At 46.7% G+C, this 18,711-nt stretch overlaps 1 protein-coding gene across 1 annotated transcript in view; it reads left to right on the top strand.

Annotated features, from left to right (window-relative positions):
• Positions 1 to 18,711, top strand: part of MYOZ2 (myozenin 2) — a 215,133-nt gene that overhangs the window by 29,245 nt on the left and 167,177 nt on the right. Inside the window, exon 3 of the mRNA XM_078675937.1 lies at positions 667 to 836. Within this exon, the coding sequence (XP_078532063.1) occupies positions 667 to 836 (170 nt within the window). The remainder of the gene's footprint in view (positions 1 to 666; positions 837 to 18,711) is intronic.

Below are 18,711 nucleotides of genomic sequence, written 5' to 3'. Positions count from 1 at the left end.
TTCTTTTCAGGCGCGCTATTAAAACCCACCTGTTCGCTTCTGGCAATTGATCTCCTCTTTCCCCGGCTCTGATCTGTTGTGTTGTGGTATCTGGACAGGCGCCAGGACGCCCCTTCGCTGGGGCAGCTGTGCGCCGAATAAAAGTTATTAACATAACATAACATAACATAAAATAAGATTAACAACCAAAACAGTATTCAAAAGACTTTGAAAATAAAACAGCCAAGTGTGTTACGGGGTAGAAATTGGACTTTAAGAAGCTCTTATGTAAAAATTATTGAAATATCTGTTGTGCTCCTGGACCTCACAAACTGCTTGATGATATCTGTCACATTTGTGATGAAGTAACCTGTCCACAACACCCTCATCAGGCTCTATTTGTGTAGTAAACACTGCAAATTAATACACCTCTGGTTGCTGATTAAATCTTCATCTTGATGTATGCAATACTAAGAGAATTAGGATCAAAGCTTTTGCCTATGGCCTGTTATAGTGTGGCATGTTTTGTAAACACTTTGCTGCTTGTGTCCATCTGCATGAGGCTACTGTATCATTGCCATAAATCCAAAATAAAATCATCCTTAACAATCATTTTGGAAAAAGAAATCTCTGAAACTAGAGACATGCCTGTGGGCACTGAGTTTGCTGGTCTGTGTTGTGTTGCAGAGTCAAATGGCTTGGACCTCGGAAAAAAGATGAGCATCCCTCAGGACATCATGCTGGAGGAATTGTCCCTGCTCAGCAACAGAGGTGCACAGCTCTTTAAGATGCGCCAGCGGAGATCTGATAAGTACACCTTCGAGAACTTTCCATATTCATTAAAGGCACACATTCAAGTAAGTAATATCTAGGGCTTTAAGTGGGTTGAACAAACTGGGTGTTCTCTCAAAGGGGTGTGGCTGATATAATTAAGGGTGTGGCTTAAAAGCACGTAAGCTGAAACTCTATGCTTAGCTTAGTGTGGCCCGACTGGTATTTTGCTACTTCTGTCAATATATCCAGATATATATTACATTAAACCTACAACAAACAGTAATTGGCTTTGCCATTAGTTGTTAGATGCATAACATAAATAAGCAACAACAGTGGCTTTGTAGAATATAACATTGAAAATGCTTCAGCTGCAAACCGGTGAGAGACTGTGGCAGAACTATAACAAGACTCTTTGAAGTTACATCAAAGACAGCGAAGGGTGGTACTGCTGCAAAATTAAGATATATCTTTTTTCATTGTGAGGGTGAGGGCAAAAATGGAGAGCCAGATCGGGACCCGTTTCAGCACCTCCTTTTTAGGTTTCGCCTGGAGCACGGAGCTTTAGCTCCGCCTCCAGAGAAATCTGTAGTTTTCAGTAAGGGACACTTGAATCCGCCCTCTGTTCCATTGGCTAGCTCCATAAATGGAGGCTAGCCATTGGAACAGAGATCTGTCCGTCATTCACGGACCAGATTCGGGGGCGTTCCCGAGATTTTTTCCATGGGCGTTCCCTCTGTGTAGTCATCGGGCGGTGCGCGGGGTTTCTTTTTTTTGTCGTCCGTGTTTGCTTTTGTCATTCCGAGGCCGACCGCCGCCGGAAGAAGTCTTCCTCTGGTAAGTGCTTGTTGCGTCTCATGTCGTCTGTGCCGTTCCGCCCCCCCCCCCCCGCTGTCCGTGCGCCGTTCCCAACCCCCCCCCCCCTCCTGTGCCCGTTCCCGCCCCCCTCCCGCTGTCCGTGTGTCATATTTTACCCTGGATCTTGTTTTGCAACTTTTGTACTTGCACCAGTGAACTAAGAAACCGGTGCCTTAATCGGTAGCTTGCCCTCATGCGTTTCAAGCCTCGTTTTATTTATCTAACACGGCCTCCGCTTTCCCCGCCTCCCTCTCCCCTCCCACAGCAGATCCCCGCCTCCCTCGTCTCCGGCCGGGCTCCCGGCTGCTGCTCTTGTGCTAATCATTTTTAATGGATTTACAATTAGCAAAGCAGCAATTATTAGCAAAGCAATTAGCAAACAGAAAAATATTTGTGTTAAATGAGTTTTCCGATCAGTATCTGCTCCTCCGCTCTCCCCGCCTCCCTCTCCCCTCCCACAGCAGATCCCCGCCTCCCACAGCAGATCCCCGCCTCCCGAGCCGCAGCCGGTCCCGATGCCGTAAACACTGCAAGCTGAAGATGGCCATATGGTGACGCCTCTGCCTCAATGTCTGCCTGTAATATTAAGGAGCCGTTCTGAAGGCATACCAGGTTGTGTTCATCGTCTCATTTGAATTAGACAAGCACTGTTAATATGCGGAGATTCATCACATTTTAAAGATTTAAACATACGGAGTTTAAGGGATTCGCCACGAATAAATCGCGTCGTTTTAGCCCAAGTCGGAGCTGAGATTGGAGCAGACCTAAAGCGGGTAACTTTCGCTCTTAGACCAGATCACCTCCCCTATCACTCTCTGCGTCCACGTTATTCTCGAGCTGTGGAACCCCAGATCCGTGCTGACGTATTCTTGGGCATAAAGAAGATGCTGACCCAGTCTGACCTCTACTTGAGAACACCCGACAGTCAAAACTGAAAGGTTGTCACTTATGAGCAGGGGACATCCGAGTGAAATCCAGGATTCGGCCCTCCAAATGAGAGACTGTTGAGTTGTAGGGCTTCGGTTGTCGATGTCGTCCATTATGGGCCCCTGGCCTTCCCCCCAGCACGATAGCTCAGGGGGTGCACGTGCCTACTGCTGAGGTATGTGTCTAGCTCTCGGTCACGCGCTCAATAACAGCAACACAGCTGAAGTATTGACCAGATGTATGTGCAACCCTCGGGCCACAAGTTCCAATCACTAGAAAATAGCACATAGGGTTGGAGTGCCTACTACTGAGATGTATGAATGTATGTGTGTGTAACACTCAGGTTAACAGTTCCCGACACAGGAAGGTAGCTGAAACTGTCATTGTGCCTGCACCTTACATATGCATTTAACCCTCCGGTCACAGGTTCCAAGCACATAAAAGCCCTCAATGGTCTAGTGCCCTTGCCATAAAGATCTTTATACAACATGCCTATTTCAAGGGCAATTCCGAAATAGCACAGCATAGTATACAGTGCGTTTTGGGAGGGGGGAATAAAGTCAAATAAACTACCCAGCAAGTTTCAGAGCCCCAAATATGAAGGCAAGGTTACCTGTCTCGGAGGTGCTTCTGAGAGGCAGTCCGGCTCGGCCACCTTCTGCAGGAGCTCTCAGCAGAGAGGCCCGTGGTCGGGGGCGCTTAGCTGCAGGTAGAGGAGGGGCAGCTTCCGGTAGTCTCTGGGAGGAGCGGCCACCATAGGACGAAGAGGCACCTGTGAGAGACTGCAGCCTCAGCGCCTGTGAGAGCCCGAGCTCTGCTGGAGGAGACACGTGAAGGAGGGGGGAGGGGGTGCACGCGGGAGCGGAGCAGAGAGATGCTGCAGCCTGGACACTGAGCACCACGGCACCAGACTGGTCCGCTCTTCCCGCTCAATTGACTCATCGCACTTCGCTAGATTCCCTTCACAGTGCCCCCTCAGGGGGGGTCTCAAACACGAGAGGAGATGTAGGGTTCTCTACAGTGGGTGAGGGTGATAACCAAAAGCAAAGCTGCCATTTGGGTCCACCACAAGGAGAGGTTGTGGGCACCTTTTAGGGACCAGGTTAACAGCACTCATCTTAAAAGGGGGATTGGGGATATTGACAACACTGTTGTATCTTCCCAAGAATAAATGAGCGCACTGTACACAGCAAACTATAGCGTAGTTTATAATTTAATATCTAGCCTCTCCAAAAGATTGTTTCCCTGCCCCCTGGCTGTGATTGCTTCCCTGCCCCCTGGCTGTGCTTGCTTCCCTGCCCCCTGGCTGTGCTTGCTTCCCTGACCCCTGGCTGTGCTTGCTTCCCTGACCCCTGGCTGTGCTTGCTTCCCTGCCCGTGCTTGCTTCCCTGCCCCCTGGCTGTGCTTGCTCCCCGCCCCCTGGTTCCCATTCCCCTGGCTGTGCTTGCTCCCCTGCCACCTGGCTGTGCTTGCTTCCCTGCCCCCTCGCTGTGCTTGCTTCCCTGCCCCTTGGCTGTGCTTGCTTCCCTGCCCCCTGGCTGTGCTTGCTCCCCTGCCCCCTCGCTGTGCTTGCTTACCTGCCCCCTCGCTGTGCTTGCTTCCCTGCCCCCTCGCTGTGCTTGCTTCCCTGCCCCCTCGCTGTGCTTGCTTCCCTGCCCCCTCGCTGTGCTTGCTTCCCTGCCGCCTCGCTGTGCTTGCTTCCCTGCCCCCTCGCTGTGCTTGCTTCCCTGCCCCCTCGCTGTGCTTGCTCTCCTGGGTGTGTGTGGCTTTGGGTGGGTGGGTGTGGCTCTGGGTGGGTGTGTGTGGCTCTGGGTGGGTGTGTGTGGCTCTGGGTGTGTGTGTGTGTGTGTGTGTGGCTCTGGGTGTGTGTGTGTGTGTGTGGCTCTGTGTGTGGCTCTGCGTGTGGCTCCGTGTGTGGCTCCGTGTGTGGCTCTCTCTGTGTGTGGCTCCGTGTGTGGCTCTCTGTGTGTGGGTCTGTGTGTGTGGGTCTGTGTGTTTGTGTGTGGCTCTGTGTGTGTGTGTGGGGGGGGGCTCTGTTGGTGTGTGTGGGTCTGTGTGTGTCTGTATGTGTTTTTGTGTGGCATTTGCCAGGGATTAAACTATTGGCATTGTAAATGACAATGCCATTTATTTATCTGTTTTGAAGACCAACACATAAATACAAATTTTGTCATTTACAGTGCCAATAGCTCAAACTTTTCAAAAGGCGAAACCATTGCATTGTAAATGCTTGTTTGAACTGCCAGTGCTGAGCACCAGCGAGTCCCAGCCCACCTAAAGCCCTGGTAATATCCAAAAGCATTTTTCCTCCCTAGCGATCAATATAACATGTAAAGCTGCCAGTCATGCAGAGGTACTCACGTCTGACTCTCATGCACGGGAACATCCCCATGTGATGCAATTGAACGTCATTCACATGAGTCTCAGACTACCAGCATGCATGCGGAATGTTAATGTGTAAAGAGGTGTGACTGAAAAGGATCGGTTAGAAAAGTTGTTATTTCTACATTTCATGTGGATAGAAACTTACTTTGAGAGCCAAACAAAAAAGCTACTACGCCACCATCGCTTTACCAAAAAGCAAATACTAAGCATCGCGTATCGACCAGGTTAACAACAACTCTAAAGCAATGTTCTCCATTGTGAAAAGCTTTCTGTCTCCGTTTGCCTTGGCGCGTTCTACGCCTGTTTTGGAGGCCTGGTGTAATACACTTGCCAGGTTCTTCCTGGACAAAATTGGCGCTATTCAAGCCATGTTTGCCCCCTGCACTTTAACCCCTTCGACGCTCATGACGAGCTGGGCTCGTCATGGCGTAGCCTCCTCGCACGCTCATGACGAGCCCAGCTCGTCACGTAAAGTGCGCTTTCGCAAAACCCAGCGTACGGGCGGAATTCCGCCCGCACGCATGCGGTTAACACCTATGCCTTGTATTTGCTGTTCTGCCCTCAGTCTATCCAGCGCATAATATTCTTCCTTCTCGCCAGTAGATTCATCTAGCTCCCTCAAAATTTTTAAGGGTCTGAAATCAGGATCTCCTACAGATTCCTGTGCGGCCAGACTCTTGGCCTCTGTTGCAGATTGTATCAACCCGGAGGTCAATCTGATCATTAACATGTCGCTGCGGGAGGCCCTCTTTCCAACGTCCTGGAAGCAGGCGAAAATCCTTCCCCTCCTCAAAATGCCATCCCTGGACCCTTCCACTCCTGGAAACTACCACCCCCTCTCGTTGTTGCCCAGCCTGGCCAAGGTTTCCGGGTTGCTTATAGCAGAGTGTCCGCTCTTTTGAAGGTGTCTAAGACGATTCGAGAGTGCGTCGATGCCAGCGGGAGGGCAGCTTTGGTTCTGCTGGACCTCTCGGCGGCCTTCGATACTGTCCCTCATGCCCTGCTTCTGGATTGCCTATTGGAGATCGGAGTATCCGGGTCCGTGTGGGGTTGGATCAGGTCTTTTTTGGAGGGTCGTACACAGCAGGTCTGGCTTTCACCGTGCGCCTCTGTTCCCGAAGTAGTGGCCACGGGTGTCCCACAGGGGTCATCCCTTAGCCCCCTTCTTTTTAACATCTATGTCACCCCGACGGTCTATCTAGTGGAAGCATTAGGGGCTAAGGTGATGGCCTACGCGGACGACACCCAACTACTGTTTTCTTGGGGACAAGACGAGGATGCAGTTCTCCCCGCCCAACACTGCTTGTCCTCGGTCTTTCGCTGGCTTGCCCAGGCACAGCTCAAGTGCAATGAGGAGAAATCGGAGATCCTCTTGTATGGCGCATTCCCCGTTGACTTCAGAGAGATGTTATGGCCCCCTGGTTCCCCCCTTCCTGGCTGTAAGGTAGACTCTGTTAAGGATCTCGGGGTCTGGTTCAATGAGAACCTGATCTTCTCAACGCAGATTAAGAAGCTGGCCGGCACTTGTTTTAGCATCCTGAAGTCTCTGAGGAAGTTTCTTCCTCTTCAGCCCAATGCTACGAAGGAAACTGTTGTTCGTGCTTTAATTCTCTTGCGCCTCGATTATGCTAATGCACTGTATGCTGGCATTCCGGGTTACCTTTTGAAGAAATTGCAGGTGATTCAAAATTCGGCCGCCCGATTCACAAAGCCCTCCACGGTCTGGGTCCCATCTATCTGCAGAAGAGATTCGCTTTCTATACTCCGGTGAGACAGCTGCGTTCTTCCTCCCAACTTCTGGCGCAGATTCCTCGCTTCAATCGCCAAAGGCTAGGCAGGTACTCTTTTGCCCGGCTGGCGGCGCAGGCATGGAATGCTCTGCCACTGGCTTTGAGGGGCGTCAAAGATCCTATGATCTTTAAGAAAAAGCTGAAAACTCTTCTGTTCTAGCTCTATTATTTAACTTTGATTCTGACCCTCTCAGGCTCGCCCCAGGACACTGCTCGGAGTATCTGCACGCGGTACAAGTGCATATAACATAACACATAACATAGAACATCAGTTCCAAGAGCACGGTCCTATTGCTTTTGGTTGGTCATACTTATTGTTGAGTTGTCTGTCTCCTGTTTCCTCTATACTGAAGTGGGATTATTTAATCCTTTATGATTAAAGATGAAGAGCACGAAATGGGCACTCTTCTCAATCAGCATGCAGGCATTATAGGGGAGGGTGAAGACATACATATGCGGTGCTTAATTTGGTGTTTACAGGTGGGGGCAATCAACACTCATTTTTGGGGACCCGATTATTTTTTCTGCATTAGACATTTACTGAGAGCATGAGAAGGAAAATACACAAAACGGGAAGATGGAGGAAGAGAAAAATGGAAAAACTGTCACAAAAGGAGAAAGCAGGAACCTGCGAGAGTGAGATAAAGGGGCAACACAGGGAACCTCTGGCCTACAACAGTGTTGGGGCGGAAAGGTCCTCTGCATGGTAAGAGATGTGCATCCCTGCCCTGAGGGCCCAACTGTACTGTTGTCTGGATCCCTAATGCTGATTTTCTTGTAATAGATGGACATGGATCATGCGTGTCTGCAATGACATAGGCCTGTCTCATGGATTGCGCCTTGTTGCACCCGGAGGGTCGCCTAAAGCACTTTCCTGATAGTGGTGGAAGGCTACAGCCTTCACCAGGAGTTAATGAGCACAAGTGTGTTGGTGGCACCATCCCGTGTAGTGATCAGTTGTAGTGAACAGGACGGTTATACCCTGTGGCACAGGAGTGAGGCCTAGAGACTCACACCTGTTTTAAAAAGTTAATCTGCTGTGTACTTAACTCACCCCTGGACTACATCAGGCAGATGTGGAAGGGCATGCATCGTGGAAACTTGTACTGTGAGTGCATGGGTGCTCACAAGACTACACAAGGGGTGAAGTGTGGTACAGTGCACACATGGCAAATGTGTGCATGCTGGCAGTGACTGTGTTTAAAATAACACACTCTGGTACAATAAAGAAAAGCTGCAGTACTGAACAGTGTGCGCAGACTAAATATGTTTACTGCATGTAGCTATGCTTGTGGTGGCATAATACATGAGGATAACAGTGCTGTGCAGTAAGTGTGCTGTGGATGTACACTGAGTGAAAATGTGCCTGCACTGGTACATTAAATGGAGGACGTTGGGTTCTATTTTGGGAAGCCCAGGCCTGCCTGGTGGAAAACATGAAGAGTAGTGGAATCACCCCAGACAGATTTGTGTATTGCTGCATTCCTGTAAGCTGGGAGGGGCATGCACAGGTGGATGGGAGAGCCAGGCTGTCTCTGTGCATTTCAAAGGGCTCCTAGTTCAATGATAGATCACAAGGAAGGGGCTTGGACACATCTCAGGAAGAGAAGATTTGGCTGATAAGGAAATCATGAAGAGTAGGGCTGGGAGCCCAGGATTAACCTTTTCATGCACATATCACTGTGACTGACATCCAGGTGTGAACTCTGTTCACTCCCATGAATCTTGTTTGTGGGTTAATTAGCTTTGGAGTCCTGCCTGCTGGCCAGACATCCTTTAGGAGGAAGAAGAAAGGGGAAATATGTCCATTTCAAAGAAGCAGAACCCCAAGATAAAACCTCACAGACTCAGACATTAAATTACATGTTGTGTCTGGAAAAGGACTATAAGTAGGGGAGCTAGGGACTTTATCAACTGCCAAGCAGCCAGACGGGCTGTGTGAGGAGTGGAGGCTCTGAAAGACTTCTGCCTGTGACCAAGACTGGGGTCATGCCTGCGAGTCTAACTGTTGGGTGAGGGGACATCACCAGGGAAACCAAAAGCACCAGTGCCTGTTTTCTCGCCAAGACAAGTGTGCCCTGTGAGGAAGAAGAGAGCGTTTAAAGTAGCAAGGTCCAGAGGGGAGCAATATTGTGAGGGCTTCGTGTGTGAGGTGTGAGGAATCTGCTTTTGCACCGATCGGGCCGTAGCCTTTGTCTGTATTGATTCTGCGACACCTGTGCAAGGAGGGGCCGCCATGGACTGAACGAGGAGCGAGAGTTCTGTGGAGGGCACCAGGCCTGCACAACCTCATGGCAGGTGGCCCTGTGTCAGAGAGGGGGCCACCTTGAACCTAAATGCCAGATCAGCGTGACAAGACTTGTGAGTGCCATGGCGGTGACCCCAGAGGAGCTGAGGCCAAGAGTTCAGGCAGTTGCCTAGGACTAAGAAACAGCTGTTGTGACCAAGGCGTGACCGGCCTGCATAATTCGAACTCCACCGGAGGAAGCCTGAGAATCAAAGGACATCCGCAGAGCCCAGTCAGAGCAAGGAGATCAACCTCGCCTCCCCCCCTGCAAAGGGAAGTGCGACTTGCCATGTGATCACTGGAGCGGGAACAACACAGATCGCTAAAGTCACCTGTTAGCGTGGCTCGGAGGAGAGAGCCTGCACTTGCTGGGTGGTGCTGCTTGTGACTGCACGCAGCCGACTTTTCCGATATGGAGCAGGACTTCACTGTGCGGCTGAGGACTTCCATACTGCCAAAACAGGAAAGCCACAAACTGGACCTTTGGGGCCCTAGGGGACATGCTGTGATCTGTACTGTGCCCTCATAGGCTCCTGTGACTGAACTTCTGAAAGGAGTCAGACAGGAGAACTCTTGAGTACGGCCTTACAGTTTACATTCCCTGGATGTGGCCAGCACTGAATGGGAAATAGCATGAAACCCACTGCACTAAAGTTGATTGGACAGGGTGTGGCCTGACAACTACTAGGTCCTCGACCTCAAAGGGGATTGTGTTATTGCTTTTGAACGCATCTTACCTTTGCATGTGTAGAGTTACAATTATAAGACTTCTTTTATATAAAAACAAGTATTTGACTGGACATTAATTTATTGTTTGCACTGTTTATACGTTAAGTTATGAGTCATGTTCACTGATCTGTATCTGCGCTTCCCCAGTAGAAGCGGTAAGTCCTCGTCAAATGCTACCTAACTGACAGTCAGGTGCAAATGGGGTGCTTGGCCCAGTTGAGCAGCATTCATAGTAGTTCGGGACATCGAGAGTAAAAGGACCCAGCCACCACAGGTAGGCCCAGTAACTCCTGCTTGCCTCGTGGTCTACTTAAAGGTGTTCTGACAAACAGATTGTAAACATGAGTAAAGAATTCGAAGCATTTTCACAGTTTGACATTGTTAAACTAATTCCCCATTACATTCCAAGTAGAATGCTGCGTACAGTGTGCACACTAAAAACTCACAACAAAATGCCCAATGAGATTAAACAATTCCTGAGTTTAATGCAAGTAATTTGACGCCATAGAGTATTACTAAAGTGTGAATGCTGTCCATGAAACTGGGTTTGCTAGGTAACGCTGAAGACAATGAGATATTGAGATTAGAGAACAGTGTCATTAAGAGATGTACAATGTGATACTTTTTATTAGAAAAGTGCCACAGTTGTCATACAGAACTTCATGAAATTAATGGCCTGGATACACCAAGCAGTCATTTTTATTTATAAAATCCATATTCCTATGCTCTTGTGATATATGAGGATTTGGTTTAAAGTGTGACCACAAATGCTACTGTAAAAACTTAAAGATGATACCTGTGTGTTACTGCTTACAGATGCCATTTAAACTATGACCTGAAAAAGGACCAAAAAGCTAAAACAATTACGGGCATAGCTGAAAGGTCTTTTATAGGTTGCCAATCTTTTGGCTTTGTCAAAGCTTGGCTATGTCAGGGTTTTTGTAGATTGTTATACTTGGGGAAGCTGTTGGGCTCTCATGTACCTAAAAAAGCACTGGTTCAAAGAAAAAATATCTTTGGGCTCAAAAATCACACATTCCCATAGGAGTCCATTACACTCAAGATTACTAATGTGTGCGTGAATGTGCTCCTGGTGAAAGGGCTGGATGCTGTCACTCACCGTGAAGTTAGCCAGTGGTTGAAATTGGTTGACCCAGTGCTCCATGCTTTACGCTTTAATCGGTGGAAGAAGAATGTGACTGATAACATAACCGACCAATGTGTGAAAAGGTCTAGCTAAAAAGGCTTTAAGAAGTATAATATGCATAGAACTTTAGTAAAATCAAAAGGTCTTGGTAACACCAAACCTAAAAAACAGTCTGAAAATCTATTTTTAGATATGTTTTCTTTAATCATTTTTGTGTTATTTGCCTCAACATAGCCATTAGTGCATGTTTATAGATGCATAGTATGTTATGTTATTTAGATTTGTTGAGTGCACATGCCACCCGTGAGAGTATCCAGGCGCTTGAGCAGGTGTGCAGGTCAAGCGAGAGAAGTGTGGGTTATCTGAAGGAGATTTGTCGGGTTAGTTGAAGAGCCAGATCTTCAGCTTCTTGCAGAATTCGAGTAGTGAGGAAGAGGTCCTGATGTGTTGGGGGAGGCCGTTCCAGGTCTTGGCAGCAATATAGGAAAAAGTGCAACCTCCAGCTCTGCTTTGATGGATGCATAGAATATGTGCGAGAGAGACGCAGATCACAGTTGTCTGATGGGTTGGTAGAAGTGAAGGCGGTGGTTGAGGTAGCGTCTTGAATGCATGGGTGAGCAGCTTGACTTGGCAGCATTTCTGGATGGGGAGCCAGTGGAGCTGTCTGAGGTGAGGAGAGATGCAGGTGCTATGAGGGAGGCAGAGGACGAGTCTAGTGGCATCATTCTGAATGGTCTGGAGTCTCTGTATGAGGTGGTTTGGGATTCCAGTGTAGAGCGCATTGCTGAGTCCAGCCTGCACATGATTCGGGCTTGAGTGACGTGTATCTGGCGGTTTGGGGTAGCCACTTAAAGATCTTAAATAGCATTCTAGGATGAGGAAGCAAGAGGTTGTGAGGGTGTTTATCTGAGGTGTCATAGTCATTTTATTGTCCAGGTTGAGTACTATGTTTCTGGCTTGTTCCGAAGGGATTGGCATGGGTACTAGTTCCACTGCACACCAGAAGGAGTCCCAAAGTGAGCTCTTGTTTCCGAAGATCATTACTTCCATTTTGTTTGTGTTGAGCTTCAGGCAGTTCTGTTTCATCCAGTCTGCCATGCTGGTCATGCAGTTTATGAAGTTGTTTCTGGTGGTGTTAGAGTTGTCTGTAAGGGAAAGGGTGTGATGCGTGTCATCGGCGTAGGATAAGAGCTGCAGTGTCTCCATGGTCGAGGATGGTCTGGATGTCATCAATAGCCTCAATGAGGGCGGTTTCAGTGCTGTGGTTGCTGCGGAAACCTGAAATGGTACTGTGCAGTAGTTGGTAATGTTCTAGGTGTCGGTAGAATTGTTTGTTGATCGCCTTCTCTATGACTTTGGTGGGAAAAGGTAGTAGTGAGATGGGTTGGTAGTTGCTGAGTTCACTTGGGTCGGCAGATGGTTTCTTCAAGAAGGAGTTGACTTCAGCGTGTTTCTAGTTGACCAGGAAATTTGTGCCTTTGCTGGATGTATTGATGATGGATGTGACCGTGGAGCTGATCATGGATCCTCCCAGATTATAAATGTGGTGAATGCATGGTTCTTTGGGGCTACTGAGTGGATGGATTTCATGTTTGCAGCAGTGCCCTCACTGCTGAGTGGTGTCCAGTCACTTAGGTGATTGTCTTCGCTTGTTGAGGTGGGTAGTTGGTTGATGATATCTTCTGGGTTCGGCTGGAGGTTGACGTTGTTGTAGATCTTTGTGGTTTTGTTGTGAAAGAAGTTGGAGAGGTTGCTGCAGAGTTTTTGCAAAGGTGTGATGGTTTTGGTTGTGGCTGCAGGGTTGGAGAATTCTTTGACAATAGTGAAAAGCTCTTTGCAGTTGTTGGACTAGTTTCTGTCCTTAGTCCAGGGCTTTTTTTTCTTGTTTCTCTGATTTGGTGGTAGTGGCATCTGAGCACAACCTTGTATGTGTTTCTATCGGTGGTGTCTCGGCTGGACTGGTGGGCGGGGCCAAGGCAAGTATGGAGTGCACTTGCAGTGGTGGGAACAGCAACTGCAAATGGTAGTTCTGCCAAATGTCTTAGGACAGTCAAACTGTCATGAGCACTTAGATGTCTCCAGCAATAGCACTTAGATGGCTCAGGCTATTGCTGGAGAACAGCTGGCACAGGCTCCCTATCCTTCTGAGAGCGTAAAACCATCGTGCTCTGCCCAATCCCAGCCCTGCTGTCATTCTGTGAAATAGTATTACCAGCATGAGAGCAGCATCTGGATTGGCACAAGGGAGTCTGGGAGCCAGTGGTAGGGAGAAGAGAAACGAGGCAGGAGGTACGTTTTTATTTCAAATTATTTATCCCCTGTGCTGACCACTTTTCCCTTTTAGCAGACGCCACTGGTTTGGATTCATTAAGGTTGTTGGTGTAACAGCTGACTTCCTTGTTGGTTCTCCTCTGTTTGGTGTGCTTCAGGGGTGCTAGGGCATCAGAGGAGCCGAATATCTATTTGTTGAAAGTTGAATGACTGAATAAATGAATGGCGACTTCTAAAGCGCACAGCTACTTCTACGGAGGTGTCCCGGCGCTGGCAGAACTAAAGTGTGGGTTGTGTCAGCCATTATGTCTGAAGAGCCTGGTTTTTAATGCTTTCCGAAATTCCGTTTCTGATTCCAACAGGGGCAGGTGGGTTGAAAGTTGTTATGTTGGTGTCTAAATCCCTGAAATATCGAGTACAAAATATCGTTAACAAAAATATAGTTGTAAAAAATATCGACTTTAATAAAAACAATGTTTAATTACATTAATATAAAAAATTAATTACTAAAATATAATTAACAATACTTAAAATAACTTTTAATAATTAAATAATTAATGAAAGTAAAAAAATAATATTTTTTTAATCATATTTCTTAAAACATATATATATATATAGTAACAAAATTTAATTAAATAATAGCCAATATTATTAACGTACAAATACAAAAGAGTAAAAATTACTATTCCCACTGCAAAGAGTGCAACAGTGGATATATGATGTTACAACGCAACTTTTACAACGCACTACCATTACAACGTAAGTATTGGTAAGTATATAATAATTTTTTTTAATTTAAATTATTTAAAATTATTTAAATATAATTTAATTTAATTTAATTTAATTTAATTAAATTAATGTAAATTTAATTTTACTTTATTTTTACACTGTACCCCTGTACCCCTGTACCCCAAAACTGACCCTGAACCCTAAAAAAAACCTTTACCCAAAAACCCAAAACTGACCCTGAACCCTAAAAATACCCCTTTACCCAAAAACTAAAAACTGACCCTGAACCCTAAAAATACCCCTTTACCCAAAAACTAAAAACTGACCCTGAACCCTAAAAATACCCCTTTACCCAAAAACCCAAAACTGACCCTGAACCCTAAAAATACCCCTTTACCCAAAAACTAAAAACTGACCCTGAACCCTAAAAATACCCCTTTACCCAAAAACTAAAAACTGACCCTGAACCCTTAAAATACCCCTTTACCCAAAAACTAAAAACTGACCCTGAACCCTAAAAATACCCCTTTACCCAAAAACTAAAAACTGACCCTGAACCCTTAAAATACCCCTTTACCCAACAACTAAAAACTGACCCTGAACCCTAAAAATACCCCTTTACCCAAAAACTAAAAACTGACCCTGAGCCCTTAAAATACCCCTTTACCCAAAAACTAAAAACTGACCCTGAACCCTAAAAATACCCCTTTACCCAAAAACTAAAAACTGACCCTGAACCCTAAAAATACCCCTTTACCCAAAAACTAAAAACTGACCCTGAACCCTAAAAATACCCCTTTACCCAAAAACTAAAAACTGACCCTGAACCCTAAAAATACCCCTTTAATTTAACATAATTAGCAATTAATCAATTAAATTAAATTAATTACCAATTACATTTTAATTAATTAACAAATATTATTTAATTACCAATTAATTAAATATTACTACCAATTAATACATTTACATATTTAATAAATAATAATTAAATTACTTCCCACCCTATTCCCCTATAAACCCACAACCCGCTACAGGAAATACATTATTTTAATTTACATAATTAGCAATTAATCAATTAAATTAAATTAATTACCAATTAAATTTTAAATAATTAACATATAATATTTAATTACCAATTAATTAATTATTACTACCAATTAATAAATTTACATATTTAATTAATTATAATTAAATTACTTCCCACCCTATTCCCCTATAAACCCACAACCCGCTACAGAATAAAATTACACAATAATTTAAAAAAATCATTAATTAAAAATAATTATAACATAAAATGACACTTTTCACACATATTATAACATAAAAACACTATAAATAATTACATATTATATAAAAAACGATATTTTTTACTTTCGATATTATTTACAGTCGATATTACTTCACTTACCTTAAAAACGATATTTTGGCTGTCGATATTCTGTCCTGTCGATATTTTCTCCAAACGATATTTAAAACTCGATATTCTGTCCAAATGATATTTTGGAGTCGATATTATGTCTGTGCACCGTTCTGTAGTCCCTAAACAAGGATGGCTGATAAAACGGATGACAGGTGTGTACATTTAGCAACTTAGGTTTTTTATCTTGGAAAGCATATTAGGCAGACCAAGATTAAACCTTGAATTTGGTCATTAAAATACATGGCTTGCCTTAGTGACTGTGCTACATCCTCCTTTTAAAGGTAAAATTATTTTTATTCTCATTATTCTTCAAATCTGGTTTTGTTCTTTAAGAAGGAATTGGATATCTGCAATAACTCCCCAGTGCGTGTGTCGGTCATTGGCTGGCCCCAGGGATGTAAATAAAGGCCCCTCTGGTGCTCTGCACTAGAGGGATTCCTTTATTTAATTTTAAGCTCAGGCGTACTATGATGACAATCAGTGTGCATGGTTTTACTTTCACTGCATCAATACTTGGGGGCAGCGACCCTTAGGCAAGAGCTTGTGCTTCCCCAGCATATTTAAATATATCAGTCTGTCTCCCTAGGGGGCAGATGGGGTAAACCCATTTAAATAGGGCATCAGTCTTTCTGTCCCCTCCCTTGGGAGGCAGAACATGGGTAATTACCCCAATCTGCCACTATGGGGGCACGGAAAGCCCACTAAATACCAGGAAAAGCATGTTTTTTTGTTGTTGTTTTAAAAAAAAAAAACGTTATTGTTCAGTTCTGTTAAACATAATGTCAAGCCTACAACCCAGGGGCCGGCAGACATAATTGCAACCGCATCAATGTAACACAGTCGAAAACCCTGGGGTCCGGCGGCGTAGTAAAGTAGAGTGCATACAGAACCATCAGTTCTAACAAGGATGTACTAACGACCTGGTTTTTTGTTTTTTAAACTAGAACAGGGAAAACAGAGTTAGATATCAGTCGCGAGCACTGCATTACACATCGAGTCATATACAACCAATCAATTTTACTTTATTACAGTAGAGGTCCTCCCACAGGGCCATCCCGGGACATGGCCAATTCCGCCGTAGGAGAGTCACATAACTCCCCCCGATAAACATTCCAGTGTCCCCATTTCCTGTCCCACATTTTGGGGCATCCTCGAATCTGCGCGTGAACGTGCGCTTGATAAATATCATTTACCATACCATACCATACCAGAGGGCAATCCTAGCGGCTCCTCCATCCCATAGCAAGAGACGAAGCTCGCTCTCAACTGTGCGAAAATAGGAATCTGGAACCAAGAAAGGGCAATTCTGCAGAACGTATAGGAAGCGCGGGAGTGCTAACATCTTAAATAGCGCAGCTCTACCCAGGAGCGATAGTGGGAGGGAGCGCCAGTGGACGACGTCACTGCGAAGCCTGCTCAGGGGGGGCGACAAATTGCGATCATAAAACACCGTGGGATCTGGCGTAACAAAGATGCCAAGATACATGAAGCCCTCCGTGGCCTCTGTGATGGCAAATCGTCTGGGCAGTCGGGGCAGGGGGCCAAGCAGCATATAGAGCACAGATTTAGTCCAATTTATGGAGTATCCTGAATACGTCCCAAAATTGGTAAGTACGTAATACAGGCTGTTGATAGAGGACCGGGGGGACGACACGTATATTAATATGTCGTCGGCATATAGGGAGATTTTATCCGTGACATCCTCAGTCCATTGTAGGCCTCTAATAGAGGCGTCTGTGCGGATCCAGTGAGCCAGGGGTTCCAGGGTGAGGGCAAACAGTAGCGGGGGCAGGCGGCAGCCCTGTCTGATCCCCCGATGAAGCGGAAAGCTCCTGGATGTGTGTGTATGAACTCGGACTTGACCCCAGAGGTCCGTATAAAGAAGTCGTACCCAGCTAATGAACTGGGGTCCAAAGCCAAAGCGGCGGAGGACCTCGAACAGGTATGGCCATTCGATAAAGTCGAATGCCATTGTGGCATCAAGGGATAAAATGGCCGCATCTTGTTGCAAAATGGGTCGATGACTGATCACATTGTACACCCTGCGAAGGTTTATGGCTGTATTACGACCCGGAAGAAACCCGGATTGGTCATCATGAATCAGGGAGGGAAGCACTAGGAGGAGGCGAGTCGCCAAAAGCTTAGCCAAAACCTTTGCCTACGCACTGATCAAGGAGATAGGTCTGTAGGACCCGCAGTCAGTGGGTGGTTTAGTGGGTTTGAGAATGACCGCTATAGAGGCCAGCCGTTGGGCGAGCGGAAGGATCCCGATCTCCCGACTTTTTATAAACATATTCCGAAGGTGAGGGATAGCGTCCGGGACCATGCCCTTCAGGAATTTGACCGGGACCCCGTCCGGGCCCATAGCCTTGCCGGAATTAACGGCAAACAGTGCTGCGGTCACTTCCTCAGCTGTGATGTCGGCGTCCAGGGCCAGTCTGTCCTCATCTGACACAGTTGGGAGACGCATCTCGTCCATGAGTTGCCTGGACTCTTCAGACGTGTAACCCTCGCCAGCTGTATAGACCTGCTCTAGGTGGTCAGCAAAGGCCTCCGCGATGTCCTGAGGGTCCGTCACTGTGGAGCCATCTGGCTTAACTATGGACGATACCCATCTGGACCCCTGATCCCGACGCTCCAGCCAGGCAAGCATCTTACCCGCGCTGTCTCCGAACTCGTAGAACCGGTGGCACGTGTGGAGCAGCCTTGCCTGCGCCTTTTCCTGGGACAAGGCCCTATAGGCCAGTTGTTGGGTGCGGAGCCTGGCAGCAGTAGCCTCTGACGGAGCGACACTGTGGGACGTCTCAAGGTCGACGAGCTCCGATTCACCGCGGAGGATCAGTTCATTATGTTTCCTCAGGTAACCTGTCTTTAGGGCCAGCGCCTCTCCCTTTATCACCGCTAAGTATGCTTCCCAGAGTGTGACGTCGAGCTCACAGACCCAGTGTTTTCCGCGAAGTAGAGTTCGGTGCGTTTCTGCAATGCTTCCCTAATGTTGGGGATTTGCATTAGCCAAGGGTTGATGACAATGGTGCCCCGCGTAAATTGGCGATTATAGGTGAGGTCTACACTAAGCGGAGAATGGTCAGAGATGCCACGAGGGAGGCCTCTTGTGTGGACGAAACAACCGACGTCCGCAGTGGAGCAAAATAGGTAATCGATCCTAGACATACTATTATGAGCATTGGAGTAGTGAGTGAAGTACGGTGTGTCTGGGTGGTGGAGGCGCCAAATGTCTGTTAGTCCCATAGCGTGCGCGAAGTCTGCCAAGTCAGAGGTATGTCGATGGGAACTTCGTTTGGGTTTACGATCAACGTCGTCACACATCGTCATATTAAAATCTCCACCGATCAGGAGAGTACCCGGGGAGAGGCCTAGCAATTGAGCGCCCAGTTCCTTAAGGGAGTCTCGGATCAGT

The sequence above is a fragment of the Lissotriton helveticus genome, chromosome 2_1 (assembly GCF_964261635.1).
Source record: "Lissotriton helveticus chromosome 2_1, aLisHel1.1, whole genome shotgun sequence".
NCBI lineage: Eukaryota > Metazoa > Chordata > Amphibia > Caudata > Salamandridae > Lissotriton > Lissotriton helveticus.
The sequence above is the reverse complement of the archived record's forward strand: the minus strand, read 5'-3'. Positions and strand labels throughout refer to the sequence as shown.